We start from the raw sequence: 24,901 nt of genomic DNA on the forward strand, positions 1-24,901 counted from the left end.
CCGAGCTGTAATGTTTTCATAACGTACTGCTGATTGCGTGACGTTGCCCACCTGATGGGAACCAAGGACCCCTCTGCTGCCTTTTGTTGACAAATGCTTCCCCATTACTGGAGCTGCTCCTGCTAGTTTGAAAATGTTGTATTTTTTGTTTTGTTTGTTTCATTAGTATTTATATAGTGATGACATCTACCGCAGCGCTGTACAGAGTACATAGTCATGTCACTAACATTTAGAGGTGCTCACAATATACAGGTAATCCCTATCCAATTCTTAAAGTGGACCTGAACTCAGAACTTCCTCTCTGCTTTAAAAGATACGCAACAGCATAATAACCTTTACAGACAAACATTTCTTTGTTACAGCGGATACAACACCTGTGATAAATATGCAGTGTGTCTACTTTCTGCTTTCATGGAAACAGACATATTATTAAAATCCGGTGTTTACAAGTTAGCTGCTCTGCCATAGCAGAGGAGATTCCTGAGCTGAGACAGTAGAGAGTTCAATTTACAGTTGTGATTAGTCACAGATGAGTGGGAATTAGACAGGCTAAACTCTCTAAACACATATAAACATTTTGCTCTGTTTTCCTTCCTGTCCAGTGCAAGAGTTCAGGTGCACTTTAAAGTGAACCTGAGATGGTTCACTAGCGCTTATTTATACTTACCTGGGGCTTCCTCCAGCCTCATGACTACTGTGGCTTCCCTCGCCGACCCCTCCGTTAAGCAGTTATGACTCCCGGTAATCCGGGCAGTTGCGGCCTTCTGCGCAGCATGCCCTTTGTTGCATTCCCGTTCCCTGCAGCGTTCTGCACCTGCGCAGTACTGTGCAGGCGCAGGACGCTCCAGGGGACAGGAGCGTGGCGGGTGCATGTGCATGGCCGAGCTGCGCATGTGCAGAAGACATCGACTGGTGGTGACTGACCGGATTACCGTAGCGCTAGAATGTAGGGGCATAAGAGAACGGCGAGGGAAGCCACGGTAGTCGTGGGGTTGGAGGAAGCCCCAGGTAAGTATAAATAAGGGCCAGTGTACCATCTCTGGTACACTTTAAAGTGGCCACACACCATATAATTTTTATATTTCTTTTAGGCCCCTTTTACACTTCTCGGGTTGTGTTGCTTCCATCTAATTGCAATGTCCATTAAAGTCAATGGAACATGACACACTTCCTGCATTGCAATGCGACGGACGTTCTCGAGCTGACGCAGAAGTTGAAGTGTGTTACCGCGTGTGGCACAGGAAGCAATGAAAGTCAGTGGTAGAGCGTAATGTTTGTATTTGTGGTACATTAGCAGTGCACGCATGCGCAGATGCAGAGTTTCACATGGCCAGCCAGGTCATGCAGCACATGCACTGACATTACTGGCGTCGCGTGGTACAGGCACTCACGGTGCCAATTCAAAAAGATGCCGGAGAAGGTGAGGATTCGCCCCAACGTGACACGTGAGCCTTTGACACTTACCGTGGCCCTACAGGAGGCACATACACCTGGGGGATCAGAGATGGATTAAAGAGGAACTCCAGTGAAAATAATGTAATACAAAAGTGCCTAATTTTTACAATAATTATGTATAAATGATTTAGTGTTTGCCCATTGTAAAATCTTTCCTCTCCCTGATTTACATTCTGACATTTATCACATGGTGACATGTTTACTGCTGGAAGGTGATGTCACAGGAAGTAGCTGCTGCTTACTTTTTTGGCAGCTGGAAACAGCTATTTCCCACAATGCAACAAGGTTCACAGACAAGAAACTGCCAGGACCATGGTCCTCACAGTTTTCTGTGGGAGGGGTTTCACCACAATATCAGCCATACAGAGCCCCCGATGATCCATTTGTGAAAAGGAATAGATTTCTCATGGGAAAGGGGATATCAGCTACTGATTGTGATGAAAATCAATTCTTGGTCACGGTTTCTCTTTAAGGTGAAATGGGGCCCTAGGCAAGCAAAAATTTTGGCCCATTCTTGATGGCCAACAGGCTTTTTTGGTAAGATGTGTTGGGGGATAGTGTAAACTGGGCCCTTAGACTCTCTCCAAGCCCTAGATACCTGCCTAAGTGGCCTTCTGGATGATCTGGCTCTGGGGAGGGGGGTATGATCCAGCAGATGGCAGCGCTAGTACAATCTGTCTGCAGTGTGTGGGCAGTCAATAGATCCCTCTCTGATCAGATTCTATCAGAGAGGGATCTATCAGATGATCGATCTGTTGGCAGATTGACACTTGAACTTCCGACTTTGAATGTACGCACTTCTCCCCTGCGATACTGATCTCCTGGAGTGCTGCCCTCAATGCCTGTGTTAGAGATACAGTATTCATTAGGCAAGACAGGGGGTACAGTCTTCTATTCTGTACAGTTATAAAGCAGTCCGTGTATGAAAGAATACACTGAGAGGAACAAACACACTGGTGGCTGCGTTCTCTGGGGGGGCTTTTTCGGTGCTACACAGGATTATACAGGAGTTTGAGCACTGACATGTAATCCTTGCATGAAGGACGTGGCAATATCACCACGGATCAGCCTGATGTAGTGTTGGGCGAACACCTGGATGTTCGGGTTCGGGCCGAACAGGCCGAACATGGGCCAGATGTTCGGCATGTTCGGCCCGAACGCCGAACTCAATGGGAGTCAATGGGACCCCCGAACATGCCCATTTTGGGGGCCCTATGGGGTCGCAGGCATAAGGGGGGAGCATGCCCCGGTCGCGGGGGGGGTCGGAAATTCCCCCCACCCCCTCCGCTAGCGCTCCCCCCTCTGCCCGCTTCTCCATACAAAAAGTTTGAAACAAGTTCAATAGTACCTGGGCTGGTGGCACTGGCTGGCAGTGGAGTGAGGAGGAGGAGGAGTCCGAGTAGCAGAGTGACGTTGAGGCCGGGCAGCGGGCGGTTCAGCGCTAGTACCCTTGTGGTACTTCCGCCCTTTCTCTGACCTCACGTCCTCTGCGTGATGACGCATACGAGGGTACGCGTGATGCGTACCCTCGTATGCAGAGGACGTGAGGTCAGAGAAAGGGCGGAAGTACCACAAGGGTACTAGCGCTGAACCGCCCGCTGCCCGGCCTCAACGTCACTCTGCTACTCGGACTCCTCCTCACTCCACTGCCAGCCAGTAGGTACTATTGAACTTGTTTCAAACTTTTTGTATGGGGAAGCGGGCAGAGGGGGGAGCGCTAGCGGAGGGGGTGGGGGGAATTTCCGACCCCCCCCACGATCGGGGCATGCTCCCCCCTTATGCCTGCGACCCCATAGGGGGCATAGGGGGGCAGTATTCGGCCGAACAGGGCCCTGTTCGGCCGAACAGGGGCCCTGTTCGGCCATGCATTCTGCAGTTCGGGCGAACCCCGAACAGTTTGGCCGAACACCACCAGGTGTTCGGCCGAACTCGAACATCACCCGAACAGGGTGATGTTCTGCAGAACCCGAACAGTGGCGAACACTGTTCGCCCAACACTAGCCTGATGTAGGGCAGATCTCTAACCTAGTGAATCATGCCTCTCCTCTGTGTTTATACTGCAGGCGTGAGATAAGTCGCCACACTATGGGGACTGCTAAGCTTTTCTGCTACAGCGCAGTGATGTAATAGCCAATGCTGAGGAGGAACTCCGCTTCTGGAGATCACAGGCGGCTGGCCTGGCTTCCTCCAAGTAACTCTCGACAACATACAGTGGCTAAATGGGTTTAGGAATAGGAAACAGTGAGAGCATTATCTGTAAATAAGCGCTGAATAATGTTCGCCGCCTGCTGACTTCCATCACAGAGCAATTTATCAAAGCGCCCCGCGCTGCGCCATTCCTGCCTAGCCAGCAGGCTGTGTCCGCTCCCCTGAGGGCTGCCAGAGGAATTTACCGTTAACAAAAAAAAGAAAGAAGAAAAATCTTCCTGCTGTGGATGAGCAGCTGTGATCTCTCGTTCTCGCTTTGCCCATCCCTTCCACGTTTACATTTGGAACAGGATAAAGCTAATATTCCCGCACTTCAAGGGGAACTCCAGAGTACAGGAAAATCTTCCTTACACAGACCTGACCTGAATCTGATGAAGGTCACATTTAAAGTTAAAGAAAAAAGTAAAGCTTTCCAATACCTTAAAGAGGACCTAAACCGTTCCATAGCAGGAAAAGAAAACACAGAGAAACCCACCCTGTGTGTATTTAGAAATAACAGCCTGTCTAATTCTCTGGTATCTGCTAGTAATGAGTCACTGTAATTTGATATTTCTGCTCTGTCTGACCTATGCCATGGTGTGCCATTCAGACAGGCTATATGTAAACACAGGAGGTTAACCCTGTATGTGCTCCCAGCAAACCAGGAAGTAACTATACAGCAGTATCCCTCCTATAGGAAGAGTGCAGCGTCCTGACCTGCAGAGTTATCCCTCCTATAGAAAGAGTGCAGAGTCCTGACATGTAGCGTTATCCCTCCTATAGGAAGAGTACAGAGTCCTGAACTGCAGAGTTATCCCTCCTATAGAAAGAGTGCAGAGTCCTGACATGCAGAGTTATCCATCCTATAGGAAGAGCACAGAATGGCCTGCAGAGTTACCCCTCCTATAGAAAAAACACTGACTGGCCTGCAGAGTTACCCCTTCTATTGGAAGAGCACAGACTGGCCTGCAGAATTACCCCTCCTATAGGAAGAGTGCAGAGTCCTGACTTGCCGATTCATCCCTCCTATAGGAAGAGTGCAGAGTCCCGACCTGCAGAGTTACCCCTCGTATAGGAAGATCACAGACTGCACTCTTCCTATAGGAGGGATAACTCTGCAGGTCAGTCTGTGCTCTTTTTATAGGAGGGGTAACTCTGCAGGTCAGGACTCTGCAGTCTTCCTATAAGAGGGGTAACTATGCAGGTCAGTCTGTGCTCTTCCTATAGGAGGGGTAACTCTGCAGGTCAAGACTTCTCACTCTTCCTATAGGAGGGGTAACTCTGCACTCTTCCTGTAGGAGGGGTAACTCTGCAGACCAGTCTTTGCTCTTCCAATAGGAGGGGTAACTCTGCAGGTCAGGACGACCTGCATAGTTACCCCTCCTATAGGAAGAGTGCAGAGTCCTGACCTGCAGAGTTACCCATCCTATTGGAAGAGCACAGACTGGTCTGCAGGGTTACCCCTCCTACAAGAAGAGTGCAGAGTTACCCCTCCTATAGGAAGAGTGTAGAGTCCTGACCTGCAGAGTTACCCCTCCTATAGGAAGAGACCAGACTGACCTGCAGAGTTACCCTCCTATAGGAAGAGTGCAGAGTCCTGACCTACAGAGTTACCCCTCCTATAGGAAGAGTGCAGAGTCCTGACTTGCAGAGTTATCCCTCCTATTGGAAGAGCACAGACTGGTCTGCAGAGTTACCCCTCCTATAGGAAGAGAGCACAGTCCTGACCTGCAGAGTTACCACTCCTACAGGAAGAGCACAGTCTGGCCTGCAGAGTTACCATTCCTGCAGGAGGAGGGAAGGGATGCGGGCGGGGACCCGAGCTATGGAGGAGGCGGGGGAGCAGCGGAGATTGATAGGCAATTGTAAACAGACAGCTGGTGACATGCTGCTGTGTCGGCGCGGCTGTGATTTATGGGGGGCAGAGCAAAGCGCAGGGGGGCCGTGGAGGGACGATATATAGCAACAGAGGCTGGTGATTATATGCACAGCCAGCCGCTGTCTGCTATGAGGATTCTTAGAACCCACCTCGGGTTCTCTTTAACAGCGGTCTAAGTAGGCCTGCCCAGCAAAATGTTGGATGAAGCTCCCCTCTCCATTAATAAAAAACAAAAATATAGCATATCACATAAATAGGCAGCGTCACTTAAACATAACTGGGCAGAGTTACCTGGCTTCATTGCTGGCTGGTCTGGCTTTCTGATGGGCAGGCTGGCCTGTCCCCAGGTTATCTGGCAGTTCCCCCCGTAGCATTCCCTGACCTTCTAGTGGTCCCCTCCCATGCTCCCACAGGCCTCCCATTGAGGCACCACAACTCCCAGCATGCCCCCATAGAAGAACCACAACTCCCTGCATGCCCCCATAAAAGCATCACAGCACCCAGCATGGCATCACAGTACCAAATATGCCAACATAGAGGCACCATAGCACCCAGCATACCCCCCATTGCTGTGTGTTGTGGTGATAGGCTGGGTGCTATGGTATCATGCTGGGTGCTGTTATGCCATGCTGGGTGCTGTTATGCCATGCTGGGTGCTGTTGTGCCTCTGTGGGGCATGCTGGGTACTGTGGTGGCTCTACCCTGCCTGGGGGACATTCGGGGCACCCCAGAATAGATCCGCGGCATGTGCCACTAATCTTTGGGGCTAGCAACGCCCCTGTTGTATAGAAGTGCTCTCATTTAAAGCGGACCCAAACATTTTTTTAATTAAAAATATTTAGTTGCACCACTCTGACACATACAAAGATAAATAAACACTCCTTCAAACCGATGATCATTTCAGTGCATGCTTTTCACCCTTCTCTTTTCATAGCTAGGGTTATACTGGGGGCAGCCATTAGCAATTCCTCCATTGCCGGACACCACCTACTCCACCAGTTTGCCGGATTATTTCCCGGCAATATGAAAGGAAGGGAGGGGTTTCTCCAATAAATGTAAAATATTTTATATTTGTTATCATGCAGCTGAAAAAAGGCTGCTATTTATTATTATAATTTAGAAAATAGATTTTATTTCTGAAATCTTGTATTTTTAATTTGGGTCCACTTTAAAAAGACTGCAGAGTGCTGACCTGCAGAGTTCCCCTTCCTACAAGAAAAGCACAGTGTGTTGAACTACAGAGCCCCGCCTATGCCGGACCATACACTGAGGCCTTGTTCACATTGCGTTCAGTTCGCGTGTCCGTCCATGGTGGGCTTTTTTTCCCCACGTTTTTTTCAAGCGTTTTCTGCATGTTCGCATGTTTTTGTGGGCGTTTTTGTAAGCGCTTTTGCAGAGCACTTCCGTCTTTTGATCCGGAAAAAATATATACAATGTATTTTTTTTTAAAAATGCTCACGCAATCGATTGCCAAATCGATTTTGTGAGCGTTTTGCATTTTTCTATACCTTCCATTGAGGCAATTCACCTCAAAAATGGCCCAAGCACGGCTTTTCTAAGCGGATCGCAAACGAACATGAACAAGGCCCAACTCAGAGCTTGTTTGGTCTTTCCAACATACAAGTCTATTTTCCTAAGTACACTGAACTGCTTACATCAATCATTTGGATATCAACTCCATCTAACTAGAAGCAAAGAAATTCGATTCAGCATAAGTACAAGTTTACTTGTCGAGCGTCACAGAAATACAACACTGATTATCAGGTGGGAAAACAGAGGTACAAGTAATGCCTGGACGTGCCACATGGGGCAATAAGGAACGACTTGGCATGGGCAGGACACTTACAGCAAGATTACATCCGAGGCTGCCAATTGTTGAGACAAAAGGAACGGGTGAGTCAGATGGCTTTTCACAAAAAACAAAATAATAACCAGCAATATTAGCACGGAGGAGAAAAACAGCTCCCCGCTGTAATATCCACTTTCGGGTGAAAAACAAAATAATCGAGCGAGCTGGCAAGGGGAGCAGCCTTTTCTTAAAGGGCGCGGGGCCGGTGCCAGGCTGTTTAATGCAATCCATGCTGGGTGATGTGGGCCGAGGGACGGGGAAGGACAATGCTCGGTGTTTACCGCTTCGTCCCCCGGAGTGGCAGCTCGTTCCACAGGCCAATAAACAGGCAGGAGGAATGGAGTCAACAAGCGCTCCCTTGCCAGCCGTTGGGCTCGGCCGCCGGGCACGTTCTCCAGCGGCGAGCGGCCGCCCTGCTGCTACAGCACACGTTCTGCTGATAAGCGCTTAATAGGTCACTGTGGGATTTTCATTAAGAGGTTGATTGTCTGCCCATGTGTTGCGGGGCGGAAGTGGATTTCTGTGCGCTGCTTGTGTGGATAACAATGGAACATCTGGTGGAAGGATTCAGACAGGTGAACAGGGGACTCGACATGCACAAAAACAGCGCCGTCCTTCGAGGCCTGTAAAGCCGGAGTCACGCGACCGGGCAGGATGAAAGAGGCCGCAAGAGTACGCAAGATTCAGCCCCTAGCAACGTGTTTCTGGGAAGCTGTCAGATGTCGCTGTGATAGTCCAGGCATTGCTAAAGTTTATCCTCAGAAAAAAAAAATAACAGTAATGGACACATTGTTCAGTACATTGAATATTATTTTGAATTTTATGCATTTCCATACGGGCCCTTCCACACTGCATGTGCTTTGCAGCGATGAGCAAAAAATGGCGATATTCTTTTTGAATTAATTAATAGTGTTCAATCCGACTTGAGTGAAAATGTAATCGCAAATAATATTGTAATTTTTCACAAATTTTCATGCTAAAAATGAACAAATTTCCTTGTTAAGGTAAAATAAACAATGTTTCGCATTTTCACAAATATTCGCCATATTGCGAAAATACAATCATAGTGCCTGCTGCAGTTTTTCTGCATTCTTGTCAAGTCAATTGAAGCGCATGAAAAAGTAGAGTAAGGTGGCAGCCTGGCTTCAGGGAAAGAGGCAGAGGCGGTGCCAGCTTGTGCGCTGCACTTGCCCTTGTGCGGCAGCATGGAGCAGCTTGTACACAAGTGGCTTTGATTTACTGCACAGGCATGACCGTTCTACCATGCCCGAGCTTGAAGAAGAACGCGGCCTAATCAGATTTCCAAAAAACCTCTTGTTGGAAATCTTGGGGGGGCGGGGGGTCCAGCAACGGGAGACTGGAGCAAGAGGGAGACTCTAGTCTATGGGATCCAGAGGCTTCCCTCTTCTTAAAGAATAACTGTCAGGCTGCAAAAGCTAATTTAAACCTCTATTCTCCTGTGTTAAACAGTTTAGAAGGAAGTCAAAAAGGCAATACTGAAGTTAAAAATCTCTCTTACTGTGATGTGTGCTGACAGCAAGGCTCTGTATTCCCAAGCCCATAAAAAGGACGAGAGGACGCATACTATACAGCAAAGCATTCTGGGGCCCTCCCCTCGGCTGCTAGTGAGAAGTAGGCTCAAGTTACAACAGCATGTCCAGCTAACAGCACTGATAAATCTCCAGGCAGAGTACACTGCAGGAGTCCCTATTGTTCCTAGCCACATGGCTAATTAATATTCACTGCACAGTACTGTTATTCAGGAAGGTGAAAAACCTTTACAAGGCAAGGTCCAATTAGCCCCAAAAGGGAAAAAATCCTTCCCGACTCCAGATGGCAATCAGATAAAATCCCTGGATCAACACCACCGGTCATTACCTAGTAATTATAGCCATGAGTGTCTTTCAACATAAGGAAATCATCTAAGCCCCTTAAACCCAGGTAAAGAATGTACCATAACTACTTCATGTGGCAATATATTCCACATTTTAATCACTCTTTTACTGTAAAATACCCTTTCCTAAATAAATGGTTAAAACGTTTTTCCTCTATGCGCAAATCATGTTCCCTTTGCAAATGCCTAGGGACAAAAAGCTCATCCACCAAGCTTTTATATTGTCCTCTGATGTATTTATACATGTTAATTAGATCTCCTCTAAGATGTCTTTTCTCCAGACTAAATAAGCCCAGTTTATATAACCTTTCTTGTTAAAGCAGTAGGATTAGCCATACTATGCCAAGGGAAAAAAACACATATATAAGTAGATAAATACTTGATCTACTTAAATAACACATGTATTGTACTGTCTGCGTTTTGATTTCAGTGAATTTTATATAGTAAATGAAGAGAATTCTGTTCCTGGTGGGGGCCATGTCTTTTGCCCACAGTTTAGGCTAAATCCTGATGTCATTTCTGCCCTTTACTTTTTTTCTTTTCTCCTCCAATCGCTGAGTCACCTCAGCCTTCCTTGTAAACACAATTGAGCAGAGGATCGAGTTTCAGATAGGCAGCTAGGCAGAGAACCCCCAGCATGCAACTGTTTGGCACTGTCTATTAAAGGGCCAGTGCTCCTTAAATATGTGATAACTCCAAATCATAACAGCAGAAAAAGTTTTGAAAGTTTTGAATGCAGGGTTAGCATCTTTATTACTTAATACACTCAGACCAGTTGCTGTTGAAATTTGATTTTTATGGTGACAATCCTGCTTTAAGCGAGTCCTTCCATCCCTGTAATCAATTTTGTTGCTCGTCTCTGCACCTGCTCTAAAACTGCAATATCTTTCCTGTGTTGCGGTGCCCAGAACTGAATTCCATATTCCAGAAGTGGCCTTACTAGAGGGTTAAAAAGGGGCAATATTATGCTAGCATCCCAAGTTTGTATTTCCCTTTTTAATGCATCCCAAAATTGTATATGCTTTAGCTGCAGCAGCTTGGCATTGAATACAACTATTTAAGTTGTTGTCGATGAGTATTCCTAAGTCCTTCTTCAAATTTGATGTCCCCATCTGTATCCCGTTTACTTTGTATGGTGCTAGACCACTGGTACGACCAAAATGCATGACTTTTCATTTTTCAACATTTAATTTCATCTGCCATTTATGTGCCCATATAGCCATCCTATTGCAATATGTCACTATCATCCTGAGAGTTGATGATTCTGCACAATTTTTTATCATCTGCAAAAATAGCAACATTACTTTCTACTTGGTCTACTAGGTAATTCATAAATACATTTAAGAGCACTGGACCCAGTACTGACCCTTGTGGGACCCCACTGCTAACAGTCACCCATTTTGAATATGATCAATTGACCCACAACTTCCCTGTCCATTAGCCAGTTCCTTATCCATGCACACAGACCTGGGGCTTCCTCCAGCCCTTTTTGGCCTGATCATCCCCCTCCCCCCAGATCCTCTACCGCCTCCTTGTTTGTCTGCAATCCTTCCAGTAACTTCAGCCAGTCGGGGCCAGTCAGCGCATGCTCAGTGTAGCCGTGCGTGATCCCACGGCCGGGAGCGTTCTGCCCCTACGCAGTACTCCTGGGCCAGGCTATGCATGCGCAGACTGGCACCAACTCCCGAAGTTACCGGGAGGATAGTGGACAAACGAGTAGGCGCCGGAGGATGGCAGGGGAGCGATCAGGCCGAAGGGGGCTGGAGGAAGCACCAGGTATGTATACATTTTTGCTTTATCTTCATCACAGGTCCATGTTAAACTCTCTATGGAACATTGAGTAACGTGTGGGAACCTTTATACTTCAAGAAGAACTAATGGCTGGGAATAAGGATACCATAAGTGATAAAACCGCTGGCACAGGTGACAGGGACACTTATACCAATTCATTTCAAAATGATCCCGTTTTCCAGGGCGCTCACTGTTTTACGGAACGTGTCATTTTTATTTGTCGAGAGACGCCGTCCTCTAGATAAGCGCATCTCCCGCTTCCCCTTCAATCTCTTCCTCATAGAAGCACAAAAAAAAAGCGAATCAGTTAATATTATCTGTAAGTGGGAAATAGAGCATCAATAAACAGAGACGACCCAAAAAAGAGACAACGAAAATACCATCCGCGCACATCCCCGCTGACTTAAACGGTACAATTAAGTCTGCCGGAGTGCCAGCCTTGGAAAGCTGTGTATAGGAATTGATGGAGAGCATTGATATCTCATTTCAAAGAGTGCAGCTTCTGTGAAGATAGCATCGGAGCCGACAGGGCTCCATCTCTTACGCTATATCGCCATCTGCTGCTAAGGTTTGGGAAATGCTCCCTGCAAGACTAGAAAGAAACAGGACTTCAAAAGGAATTTTTAAGCGCAAGATAGCAATTACCTGACAAGCCGGGAAACTGCTGCTCTGGCACTGTATAGATTTCCCCCTTTGAACGTATGTTCTGATTTAAAGCTTTCATTCTTAACCTTGATTTTAACCCTGGAAGTTGGTACTCGGCATTTTCCCCCATCCTGGGATGTCAGTCATCTGTCATAGAGTTGTCTTGTGGTAAATAACACAGCTCAGCAATCTGTGTTAACCATTTTATGCATTAAAGTGTACCCGAACTCATGCACAGCACACAATGAAAAGTCTTCATTCCACATATAGTTGAGCGTTTTGAACTTTTTCCTTTTCTGCTGAAGTAATCCACTGTTCTGTTTTCCTGTGCTTGTTTAGCCAGATCAGTGTCTAATTCGTTCTTATCAGCAGCTGTGAATAGACTGTATAAGCTCTGCTGAGGCAGCTCTCCCCATACAGTAAGCGATTAACCTTTTCAGTGCTCCCTACAAAGTGAAGCCAACTTCTAAAATTCAGTTTTTTTAGGATTTCCAAAAACTGTGCAAAATGGGGCAGAAGGCTACATACCTAAATAGCTTAGGTTAAACTTAACTAACAGGGTGGGTTTACATACCAATGTACAGAGATCTATAGATACAGAAAGTGTTTCTGTTGCTGAAACGTGGATAATTAACATAAAATTGGATATCCTACCTAATAATTGCCCGAGGTATCTGTGTCCATCAGCTGCATCCGTATCAACCGAATGCGCATGTGTGAAGCCACGGCATGTGCGTGAACAAAGGTCGAGGGAGCAAACACAGACTAAATAATGTATAAATGAATATCGTAAAATATAAGAAATTTTAGTAAGTAACGTAAACCTGAGATGAATGTGTGAAAAGGATTTTTCCTCCAGCCCCCTGTAGTTTGTCAGCTCCCTCGCTGTACTCTGTGGTCCTGCGAAGTCTGCGATCCAGCTGGGTTAAACGCCACTGCACATGCTCAATCCTGCCTAAGCGCACCACTCCATCACACCCCAGGAGTCACGAGCATTCTGCGCAAGCACAGTTGCAGTCTTAATGAAGTGCGCATGCGCAGAACACTCCCACCTACTGGAACGCAATGGAGTGGTGCGTGCAACTGTGAACGCACATGCACAGTAATCCGTGACTCTCCGATGGGTCGTGGACTTTACGGAGCTGACAATGGCACAACCTAGGGAAGCGGGAGGACGGCGAAGCAGCAGATGGGCTAAGTAAGAATCCTTTTATTCTCTCGTCTCATGTACACTTTAAAGAGGAACGTTTGCAAAAATGGGTAAAAAAAAAAAAATTATTACAATGCAGTCAGAAGTTAATAACTACAAGAGAGATCAAGAAACGATTAATAATCACCATGTAATTTGTTCATATTGTTTGATCAACAACAGCCTGCACATAATCATCTTCACTGCTGACAGACATGAAAAAACAAAACAAAAAACTGTCACTATCTATAACCACACCCCCAAACAATGTGATAGGCAACAAGGTTTTTTTTTTTTTTAATAAATATGCATATGCACAGTGAGAGATACTGATTGCTTGGTAGTTGGAAACAGCTGTTATTGTCCACAATGCAACAAGGTCCACAGACAGCAAACTGTCCTGACATCACACCGTGGGAGGGGTTTCACCACAATATCTGCCATACAGACAACCCTGATGGTCTATTTGAGAAAAGGTAAATATTTATCATGGTAAAAGGGGGTATCAGCTACTAATTGGAATGATGTTCAATCCTTGATTAAAGTTCCTCTTTGAAGGATACCTCTAGGAAGAATAAAAATAAAAAATCCACTTACCTGGGTCTTCCTCCAGCCCCTTGCAACCATCCTGTGCTCTCTTCGCAGTTCCGCTCCCCGCCGGGGTCCCCTCCGGTATACAAGGCCTACTTGCACTCCAACGTGCGGCTCACGTAGTTGCGCTGACGTCATCCGGACTGTACTGCGCAGGCGCAGTACAGTTTAGATGATGTCAGTGTGACTCCATGAGCCGCACGCTGGAGTGCAAGTAGATGCCGGCCGGGCGGCATCTGCACCGGGGGACAGGGAGCTACCGGAGCTGCGGCGAGGGCACAGGACGGCTGCCAGGGGCTGGAGAAAGCCAGAGGTATGTGGATGTTTTATTTTGATAATTCACATCCAGTGAAGTTCCTCTCTAAGCAGTTTTCTTTGTCATTTACGTGCTGCGCTCTCGAGATTTTACAAAAGGCAGCAGTTTTTTTTCTTTTTTGGAGGGGGCGGATGCATAACCTCCAACACACAGGTTTTCTGAACTCTGCTGAGCTGTGACTTTTTGGGGCACTAGAACTAGAATGGATATGTTTCTCAATCTCAGACATACTCTAATTGCCTTCTGCAGTGGGGAAGCGAGGCACAAGAGGAATAATCCAGGACGCTGTGCTTACACTTTAACCTCGAGCCCAACATCACAGCTCAACTTCACACAAACACGCCGGGCCCCATCCATGTAGGCTTCAAGCAAGAGGTGACATCCGGACTCTCTAACGATCTGTAAAGCTTGGGGCACTGTGTGTAGCGGAGACAGGGGTACATCTAGTCCTGTGATAGAGGACACAGGAAGAGCTGACACAGAGAGTCTGAGATGTGAGCAGACCGCTGTCAGTCCGCCATGAGACATTCGCGGATCTGACCCTCACAGCCGCTAATGAGAAGACCTCTGCGGCGATCTCCTCATCCAGGCTGGAGAAAAAGCTAAAAAGTGCTAATCGCCCAAGCGCAAGGGCTGTCCTACCTGAAGCAGCAGCTCCTTCTCCACCACCTCCTCCGTTTTGCTAATGAGACGTTTCTGCAGAGTGTGTATCTTCTGGATCAGCTCGTAGGTTCCGGGGTCACTGGCCTAGATGGGAGAACACGCTGTCAGACTTACTGTAATCGCACAACACAGGCCTGTCCGAGAGAATAAAGAGATTCCAGACAGGCAGACACTGAGCTCTCAGACACTTCTCATCATGCTTCCCAAAACCAATTTCACTTTTATGGTTTAGGGGAAATAACATTCAAAAAATGAAGAATTCACCTCACGGCCTGTCTCAGCTCATCCTATATGATTGCTGCAAAGTGTGTGAAGAGAGCCGTAGGTGATGCAATGTCAAAAGATAAAAAGAGAAATGCATTCTCTTATAGAGTGTAAGTTCTTCCACCTTTTATATCCTTCCTTAAACCCTAATAGCGTGTAATCTCCTCCCCCGGCTGTACCCTCCCTTATACCCTAATAGAGTGTAATCTCCTCCCCCGGCTGTACCCTCCCTTATACCCTAATAGAGTGTAATCTCCTCCCCCGGCTGTACCCTCCCTTATACCCTAATAGAGAGTAATCTCCTCCACCCTCTGTACCCTCCCTTATACCCTAATAGAGTGTAATCTCCACCCCCGGGTGAACTCTCCCTTATACCCTAATAGAGTGTAATCTCCACTCCGGGGTGTACCCTCCCTTATACCCTAATAGAGTGTAATCTCCTCCACCCTCTGTACCCTCCCTTATACCCTAATAGTGTAATCTCCACCCCCGGGTGTACCCTCCCTTATACCCTAATAGAGTGTAATCTCCACCCCTGGTTGTACCCTCCCTTATACCCTAATAGAGAGTAATCTCCTCCCCCGGCTGTACCCTCCCTTATACCCTAGTAGAGTGTAATCTCCTCCCCCAACTGTACCCTCCCTTATACCCTAATAGAGTGTAATCTCCTCCACCCTCCCTTAAACCCTTATAGAGTGTAATCTCCACCCCCGGCTGTACCCTCCCTTATATCCTAATAGAGAGTAATCTCCTCCACCCTCTGCACCCTCCCTTATACCCTAATAGTGTGTAATCTCCTCCACCTTCTATACCCTCCCTTATACCCTAATAGAGTGTAATCTCCACCCCCGGCTGTACTCTCCCTTATACCCTAATAGAGAGTAATCTCCTCCACCCTCTGTACCCTCCCTTATACCCTAATAGAGTGTAATCTCCACCCCCGGGTGTACCCTCCCTTATACCCTAATAGAGTGTAATCTCCTCCCCCAGCTGTACCCTCCCTTATACCCTAATAGAGTGTAATCTCCTCCACCCTCCCTTATACCCTAATAGAGTGTAATCTCCACCCCCGACTTTATCCTCCCTTATACCCTAATAGAGAGTAATCTCCTCCACCCTCTGCACCCTCCCTTATACCCTAATAGAGTGTAATCTCCACCCCCGGCTGTACCCTCCATTATACCCTAATAGAGTGTAATCTCCTTCACCCTCCCTTATACCCTAATAGAGTGTAATCTCCACCCCCCTCTGTATCCTCCCTTATACCCTAATAGAGAGTAATCTCCTCCACCCTCCCTTATACCCTAATAGAGTGTAACCTCCACCCCCGTCTGTACCCTCCCTTATACTCTAATAGAGTGTAATGTCCTCCACCCTCCCTTATACCCTAATAGAGTGTAATCTACTCCACCCTCTGTACCCTCCATTATACCCTAACAGAGTGTAATATTCTACCTTCTATACCCTCCTTCAAACCCTAATAGATTAGTCAGATCTCTTCTCCACATCCTGTGGCTGTGGGTGAACCTCAAGGTTCTGTCCTTGGCCCCACCTTTTTTCCATCTACATGCACAGTCTTGGAAACTTATAGGATACCAAGTCCATGAAAAAATAAAAACCGGGTAGCAGGCATGTGTGGTGGGCCGTGGGCTCTCTTCATGCCCGCTGCTCCGGACGGGAGCACTCTTCGCAAGCACACTACATCACAACTGTGTAGTTGATGTGTAAAGTGTTCCCGGCCGCACGGTCAGGGCTGCACGTCACCGTGCATCACCTGCGCATCTTTACTGATCCTCCCGACCAGAGAGTAGCTTCAGAGGGTCGGTGCACGAAATCAGAGGACGACGGAGGAGAATGTGGGGAGTGGTGGGCATGAGGAAAGCCCACCACACATGCCTGCTCACCAAACCCCCCATTTTTTTATTTTTTTTCCCAGACGAAGGTATCCTTTAAAGGATTACAGATCTCAGATTAAAGTGAACCTCCAGACTAAAAATCGACTCAGCCGCACTGAAAAGACCTGGTGTTTATTTAACAGTTTCACAGCATCAGAACTTAGTTTCTCTTAAACAAGCCTCATTTTTAGCTGCACAGAAGAAAACTGCCCGGGCATTTTTCCCCTGATGAGATTTCTGATGTTGTTGTTCTCGTTCTGCTGTTTTGGTGCATTTTCTTCTTTTTTTTACATTTTGAATTTGACATTTGAAGCCTAGCGCATGCAGCTGGGAGGGGTTATCAAGACACAGGACAGTTGGAACTGTGTCTTATGCTCTCTATCACCTCCTTTCAACCAAAAAGATGGCTGCCCCCATGACAAAGATGGCAGCCCCCATGAATCACAAACATTTGCCTGTTCTTTTAAAACAGGGTGGGTAAAAAATTATCTATTCTAATTAACATAACTAATGTAACTTAATGACAGTATGTTTGTTTAGGCTGAAGTTCCCATTTAAGATGCACGTTCTGTATCCTCCCTTATACCCTAATAGAGTGCAAGCTCTCCAGCCTTGTATACAGTGGCTTGCAAAAGTATTCGGCCCCCTTGAAGTTTTCCACATTTTGTCACATTACTGCCACAAACATGAATCAATTTTATTGGAATTTCACATGAAAGACCAATACAAAGTGGTGTACATGTGAGAAGTGGAATGAAAATCATACATGATTCCAAACCTTTTTTTTTACAAATAAATAACTGCAAAGTGGGGTGTGCGTAATTATTCAGCCCCCTTTGGTCTGAGTGCAGTCAGTTGCCCTTAGACATTGCCTGATGAGTGCTAATGACTAAATAGAGTGCACCTGTGTGTCATCTAATGTCAGTACAAATACAGCTGCTCTGTGACGGCCTCAGAGGTTGTCTAAGAGAATATTGGGAGCAACAACACCATGAAGTCCAAAGAACACCCCAGACAGGTCAGGGATAAAGTTATTAAGAAATTTAAAGCAGGCTTAGGCTAGAAAAAGATTTCCAAAGCCTTGAACATCCCACGGAGCACTGGTCAAGCGATCATTCAGAAATGGAAGGAGTATGGCACAACTGTAAACTTACCAAGACAAGGCCGTCCACCTAAACTCACAGGCCGAACAAGGAGAGCGCTGATCAGAAATGCAATCAAGAGGCCTATGGTGACTCTGGACGAGCTGCAGAGATCTACAGCTCAGGTGGGGGGAATCTTTCCATAGGACAACTATTAGTTGTGTACTGCACAAAGTTGGCCTTTATGGAAGAGTGGCAAGAAGAAAGCCATTGTTTACAGAAAAGCATAAGAAATCCCGTTTGCAGTTTGCTACAAGCCATGTGGGGGACACAGCAACCATGTGGAAGAAGGCGCTCTGGTCAGATGAGACCAAAATGGAAATTTTTTGCCCAAATGCAAAACGCTATGTGTGGCAGAAAACTAACACTGCACCTCACTCAGAACACACCATCCCCACTGTCAAATATGGTGGTGGCAGCATCACGCTCTGGGGGTGCTTCTCTTCAGCAGGGACAGGGAAGCTGGTCAGAGTTGATGGGAAGATGGATGGAGCCAAATACAGGGCAAACTTGGAAGAAAACCTCTTGGAGTCTGCAAAAGACTTGAGACTGGGGTGGAGGTTCACCTTCCAGCAGGACAATGACCCTAAATATAAAGCCAGGGCAACAATGGAATGGTTTAAAACAAAAGTATCCAAGTGTTAGAATGGCCCAGTTAAAGTCCAGATCTAAATGCAATCGAGAATCTGTGGCAAGATCTGAAAATTGCTGTTCACAAACGCTGTCCATCTAATCTGACTGAGCTGGAGCTGTTTTGCAAAGAAGAATGGGCAAGGATTTCAGTCTCTAGATGTGCAAAGCTGGTAGAGACATACCCTAAAAGACTGGCAGCAGTAATTGCAGCAAAAGGTGGTTCTACAAAGTATTGACTAAGGGGGGCTGAATAATTATGCACACCCCACTTTGCAGTTATTTATTTGTAAAAAATGTTTGGAATCCTATGATTTTCGTTCCACTTCTCACGTGTACACAACTTTGTATTGGTCTTTCATGTGGAATTCCAATAAAATTGATTCATGTTTGTGGCAGTGATGTGACAAAATGTGGAAAATTTCAAGGGGGCCGAATACTTTTGCAAACCACTGTATATCCTCCCTTACACACTAATAGAGTGTACTCTCCTCCACCTTCTGTTTCCTCCGTTATACTCTAATATACCCTTGAATATCATCATAGACTAGTGTAAGCTCTGTTTCTCAAAGAGCTTGCTGTCCATCATACCTCTAGTTTCCTCCACCTGTGGACATTCATGGGGTTCTCGAGCTCCTCCTCCAGTGCCCGGCACCTTGTCCGCTCTTTCAGGAGCTCCCGCTGCATATGGTAGACCTCCCGCCTGAAAAAGCACATCTCAGTTAACAAAATGTATGCTTAAAGGGAACCTCCGCTTTGTACTTACACTGAACAAGAACAGAGGCACCATACTTCCAGGTTAATTACCAAATGGAGAAAAGGAAATTTATGAAGACCAACAGACAGCTGCAGTTTAGGCCCAGAAATGTTAAAGTAAATAAATAAAAATCAAGTCAGCTGCAACTGATCTCACATTCCAGATGGGGACCCATTCTTGACCCACTGAGGACTGTTGGATTTAATCTTTCAATCACATTTTTTTTTCATTCTTAGCAATAATTAACGGGAACATTAGAACAATAACACAGGTGGTGGAATGTATAATTCAAGGGGTTAACAATGGAGGGGCGTAACAATAGACCCTGCAAGGGATGCAGCTGCAAGGAGGCTCAGAAACCACAGGGGGCCTTGAGGGGGGAGAAGTTTCTTTTATCTGTCCTGAGAAACTGACAACTAAGGGCACAGAGAGAAAACAAAATTCTGCTCTCTGCACAATTGTTCTAATGACTGCATCTGCTCAGCCACTGATAAGGAATCATTCAAAGTCTTGTAGACAAAGATTTGTAAACAGTCCCTATTCAGTGTATAACAAGATCTTGTGTACAGCTGTCTGCCCCCATCCTCTCCACCTGCTCCCCAAGTGCTCTGTACTGTAGTGATGCTGGAGGTGTCTGCAGAGCCAGTTCTCAGAGATGCTCAGAGATGGACAGAGTGAGTGTAATAAGCTGAGGCTGGGAGCACACTCATCTGTTTTCTGCACACCATGTTTGTCTGTATGTGTGAAAACATTCACGTTTTATCACAGAAGCTAATGTGATTGATAGAAAAAATGCATGTAGTGCCTCACTGCCGTCTGTTTTTATGTGCATGGGGAAAACACATCCAAGAGTGCACTAGCCAATAAAACAACATAGGTCCATTGGTTCTCAGTCCACCTGTGCAGAACGCGGATGCGGCGGGGACTGGGTTCATCCAAAGTTTAGCAGCAGGGTCCATTGATTTCTAGTTACGCCCCTGTAACAATGGTTTGTATTTGACTTGACCACACCCCTTAGCACCTGCCATTCCCCTATTTAAAGTGAACCTGAAACGGCGGGACACAGAAAAGTTAGATAGTTAACTCTGGGTAATCCAGAAGCTTCTCCCATCCTCCTTCAGCCCACCCATCCAGTGCTGGGCACACCCTCATCCATGTACAAGTGCGGCCTTTCTGTGAATGTGCGAGTACTGTTTGCGCCTGCCCAGTATCATAAAGCCGCTAGTGAACTGTGGCTTTTAAAGTGGCTTTTATGCTACTGTGCAGGGGCAGCTGTACTTGCAAATGCAACTTTGTTTCTGCTAGTTGCCTGGTACCTGATTTGGCTTGCTGACCACCTGTTACTGACTACAGTACACGCTCCACTATGACTCCTGCTTGCTTCCTGGTATACTCCCTGGTATCGATCTCTGCTTGTCTACTGATTACATACTGACCCCATGCCATCCACAACGATCTGTCTGTGGCCTGCTACCTGCTTGCCTTATAGAGGTGGGTCCTTGTCATGTTTGCAATTGTTTTGAAGGGGCAACTATACAGACCCCAATGTACAGTAAATATACCTCTTTGGGAGAAATCACAGCACATGGGCTTAGATAGGTTTGTCCAATCAGCTCTAACCACAAGAAAGACTAAGCATACCTAAAAAAAATGAAACTTCCTGTTTTGGCTGAACTGACCCTTTAATCCAATCTGCTATCGCTGCAGCAGCCAATCCAACTTGCTTCAGGGCTGTAAAATTGAGTTAAGGGTTCACCTATCAAACTCATTTGCTGTCAGACTGAAGGGCGAAGGGTAATTATGCAAATCTGGCACATGCTCAAATGATTCCGCATTTATAGTTCTAAACGGCTGCCAGGAGCTGAGGCGGAACAAGGTCTTGCAGGTAGGGTGAAGCCGCACACCGCACGCCTGAAATGGGAATTTTAATTGGACGGGAGAAGCCAATTATCCACAGACAGAACAGTTGGCTTAGCAATCGCCGCTCTGTTACTCAGATGAATCCTTCACAAAAAAAAAAAAAATCTAAGTGTCTGGGTTCCGACATGTCTCAAACTTCCCACTTTTGTTGCAGACACAAGGCGGGAAGGCAGACTGCGTCCTCAGGGCAGTGTGTCTGCCGCAGAGATGGTTTAAGATGTAACGGGGCTCTAGGCAAGTTAGTAGATTGGGGCCCCCTTGTGGTCCTTTTGGTAAGCGAAGAGAGGTCAGAGAAGGTGGCTGGTGGGCCCCTTGACACCCACTAGGCCCCAGGCACCTGCCTATGTTGCCTGGGGGATGATCCTGCTCTGGTATGACCAGCCGGATACCTACGCAGGCCATTTACCAGATGTGTCATATGTACAGAGCGATATGACCGATCACTACAACATGACAAGCAGTCACTCATTCCTTGTAGAATAAGGGTATAAGAGGCGCCCTCGTATAAGAGGCGCCCTCTTATACCCTTACTGTGCTACCATACCCCCTTACCTCACCCGATTTGAGGGGTGGAGACAGACCACACGTGGCCTCGACCACGGTGGACATCTGTCCCCTTTCTTTTACCAAGGAGAGCGACCGCATCCAGCTCCCTAGGGACCACCCCGAGTGGAGTCGGGTTTGTTGTCTCCACCTGCTTCCTGTGGTCGGTTGCCCCTCTGCAACCCACCTTTGTGAGTAGTTTCTTACTTTTATTACGTTCAATTGTTTTTGACATACTACACCGTTGGGCTCCCACTTTTTTCTCCTGTATCTTTTCACTAGGGGATGTTTTTGACACCCACATCCCACTACTCATTCCTTGTGTTCCACCGCTTCCGCCACTGTTTCAGCATCACTTGCCGCCTAGCTCAGATCTGTGGAAAGGCAACGCAGGCTGCGGCCTAGGGCACCCACCTATCTGAACGCTGACAGATTGCATTGGCTTGTTATATTTTTAGTAGGTGCCTACAGTAAAGGTAGCCAGTATATGTTAGCCCACCGTATATGTTAGCTAGGTAGGTGCCTACAGTATAGGTAGCTAGTATAGTTGCCCACCGTATATGTTAGCTAGGTAGGTGCCTCCAGTATAGGTAGCCAGTATAGTTGTCCCCAGTATAGGTTAGCTAGGTAGGTGCCTGCAGTATAGGTAGCCAGTATAGTTGTCCCCGGTATAGGTTAACTAGGTAGGTGCCTCCAGTATAGGTAGCCAGTATAGTTGTCCCCAGTATAGGTTAGCTAGGTAGGTGCCTCCAGCATAGGTAGCCAGTATAGTTGTCCCCAGTATAGGTTAGTTAGGTAGGTGCCTCCAGTATATGTAGCCAGAATAGTTGCCCCTGTGTAGGTTAGCTAGGTAGGTGCCTGCAGTATAGGTAGCCAGTATAGTTGCCCCTGTGTAGGTTAGCTAGGTAGGTGCCTCCAGTATAGGTAGCCAGTATAGTTGTCCCCAGTATAGGTTATCTAGGTAGGTGCCTCCAGTATAGGTAGCCAGTATAGTTGTCCCCAGTATAGGTTAGCTAGGTAGGTGCCTCCAGCATAGGTAGCCAGTATAGTTGTCCCCAGTATAGGTTAGCTAGGTAGGTGCCTCCAGTATATGTAGCCAGAATAGTTGCCCCTGTGTAGGTTAGCTAGGTAGGTGCCTGCAGTATAGGTAGCCAGTATAGTTGCCCCTGTGTAGGTTAGCTAGGTAGGTGCCTGCAGTATAGGTAGCCAGTATAGTTGCCTCTGTGTAGGTTAGCTAGGTAGGTGCCTCCAGTATAGGTAGCCAGTATAGTTGTCCCCAGTATAGGTTAACTAGGTAGGTGCCTCCAGTATAGGTAGCCAGTATAGTTGTCCCCAGTATAGGTTAGCTAGGTAGGTGCCTCCAGCATAGGTAGCCAGTATAGTTGTCCCCAGTATAGGTTAGCTAGGTAGGTGCCTCCAGTATATGTAGCCAGAATAGTTGCCCCTGTGTAGGTTAGCTAGGTAGGTGCCTGCAGTATAGGTAGCCAGTATAGTTGCCCCTGTGTAGGTTAGCTAGGTAGGTGCCTGCAGTATAGGTAGCCAGTATAGTTGTCCCCAGTATAGGTTATCTAGGTAGGTGCCTCCAGTATAGGTAGCCAGTATAGTTGTCCCCAGTATAGGTTAGCTAGGTAGGTGCCTCCAGTATAGGTAGCCAGTATAGTTGTCCCCAGTATAGGTTATCTAGGTAGGTGCCTCCAGTATAGGTAGCCAGTATAGTTGTCCCCAGTATAGGTTAGCTAGGTAGGTGCCTCCAGTATAGGTAGCCAGAATAGTTGCCCCTGTGTAGGTTAGCTAGGTAGGTGCCTGCAGTATAGGTAGCCAGTATAGTTGCCCCTGTGTAGGTTAGCTAGGTAGGTGCCTCCAGTATAGGTAGCCAGTATAGTTGTCCCCAGTATAGGTTATCTAGGTAGGTGCCTTCAGTATAGGTAGCCAGTATAGTTGTCCCCAGTATAGGTTAGCTAGGTAGGTGCCTCCAGTATAGGTAGCCAGTATAGTTGTCCCCAGTATAGGTTATCTAGGTAGGTGCCTCCAGTATAGGTAGCCAGTATAGTTGCCCACCGTATATGTTATCTAGGTAGGTGCCTCCAGTATAGGTAGCCAGTATAATTGCCCCCAGTATAGGTTAGCTAGGTAGGTGCCTCCAGTATAGGTAGCCAGTATAGTTGCCCCCGTATATGTTAGCTAGGTAGGTGCCTCCAGTATAAGTAGTCAGAATAGTTGCCACTGTGTAGGTTAGCTAGGTAGGTGCCTGCAGTATAGGTAGCCAGTATAGTTGTCCCCGGTATAGGTTAGCTAGGTAGGTGCCTCCAGTATAGGTAGCCAGTATAGTTGCCCCCAGTATATGTTATCTAGGTAGGTGCCTACAGTATAGGTAACCAGTATAGTTGCCCACTGTATATGTTAGCTAGGTAGGTGCCTCCAGTATAGGTAGCCAGTATAGTTGCCCCCAGTATAGGTTAGCTAGGTAGGTGCCTCCAGTTTAGGTAGCCAGTATAGTTGCCCCCAGTATATGTTATCTAGGTAGGTGCCTCCAGTATAGGTAGCCAGTATAGTTGCCCCCAGTATAGGTTAGCTAGGTAGATGCCGCCAGTATAGGTAGACAGTATAGTTGCCCCCCGTATATGTTAGCTAGGTAGGTGCCTCCAGTATAAGTAGCCAGAATAGTTGCCACTGTGTAGGTTAGCTAGGTAGGTGCCTCCAGTATAAGTAGCCAGAATAGTTGCCACTGTGTAGGTTAGCTAGGTAGGTGCCTCCAGTATAGGTAGCCAGTATAGTTGTCCCCGGTATAGGTTAGCTAGGTATGTGCCTCCAGTATAGGTAGCCAGTATAGTTGCCCCCAGTATATGCTATCTAGGTAGGTGCCTACAGTATAGGTAGCCAGTATATGTTAGCCCACTGTATATGTTAGCTAGGTAGGTGCCTCCAGTATAGGTAGCCAGTATAGTTGCCCACCGTATATGTTAGCTAGGTAGGTGCCTCCAGTATAGGTAGCCAGTATAGTTGCCCCCAGTATAGGTTAGCTAGGTAGGTGCCTCCAGTATAGGTAGCCAGTATAGTTGCCTACTGTATATGTTAGCTAGGTAGGTGCCTCCAGTATAGGTAGCCAGAATAGTTGCCCCTGTGTAGGTTAGCTAGGTAGGTGCCTGCAGTATAGGTAGCCAGTATAGTTGCCCCTGTGTAGGTTAGCTAGGTAGGTGCCTGCAGTATAGGTAGCCAGTATAGTTGCCCCTGTCTAGGTTAGCTAGGTAGGTGCCTCCAGTATAGGTAGCCAGTATAGTTGTCCCAGGTATA

General features: G+C 46.9%; 1 protein-coding gene across 1 annotated transcript in view; it reads right to left on the reverse strand.

The window, feature by feature from the left end:
• Positions 1–24,901, reverse strand: part of CFAP58 (cilia and flagella associated protein 58) — a 95,461-nt gene that overhangs the window by 21,581 nt on the left and 48,979 nt on the right. The window contains exons 14-15 of the mRNA XM_068257839.1: positions 18,982–19,093; positions 14,439–14,543 (exon numbers count right to left, since the gene is read on the reverse strand). Of these exons, the coding sequence (XP_068113940.1) occupies positions 14,439–14,543; positions 18,982–19,093 (217 nt within the window). The remainder of the gene's footprint in view (positions 1–14,438; positions 14,544–18,981; positions 19,094–24,901) is intronic.

The sequence above is a fragment of the Hyperolius riggenbachi genome, chromosome 10 (assembly GCF_040937935.1).
Source record: "Hyperolius riggenbachi isolate aHypRig1 chromosome 10, aHypRig1.pri, whole genome shotgun sequence".
Classification (NCBI taxonomy): domain Eukaryota; kingdom Metazoa; phylum Chordata; class Amphibia; order Anura; family Hyperoliidae; genus Hyperolius; species Hyperolius riggenbachi.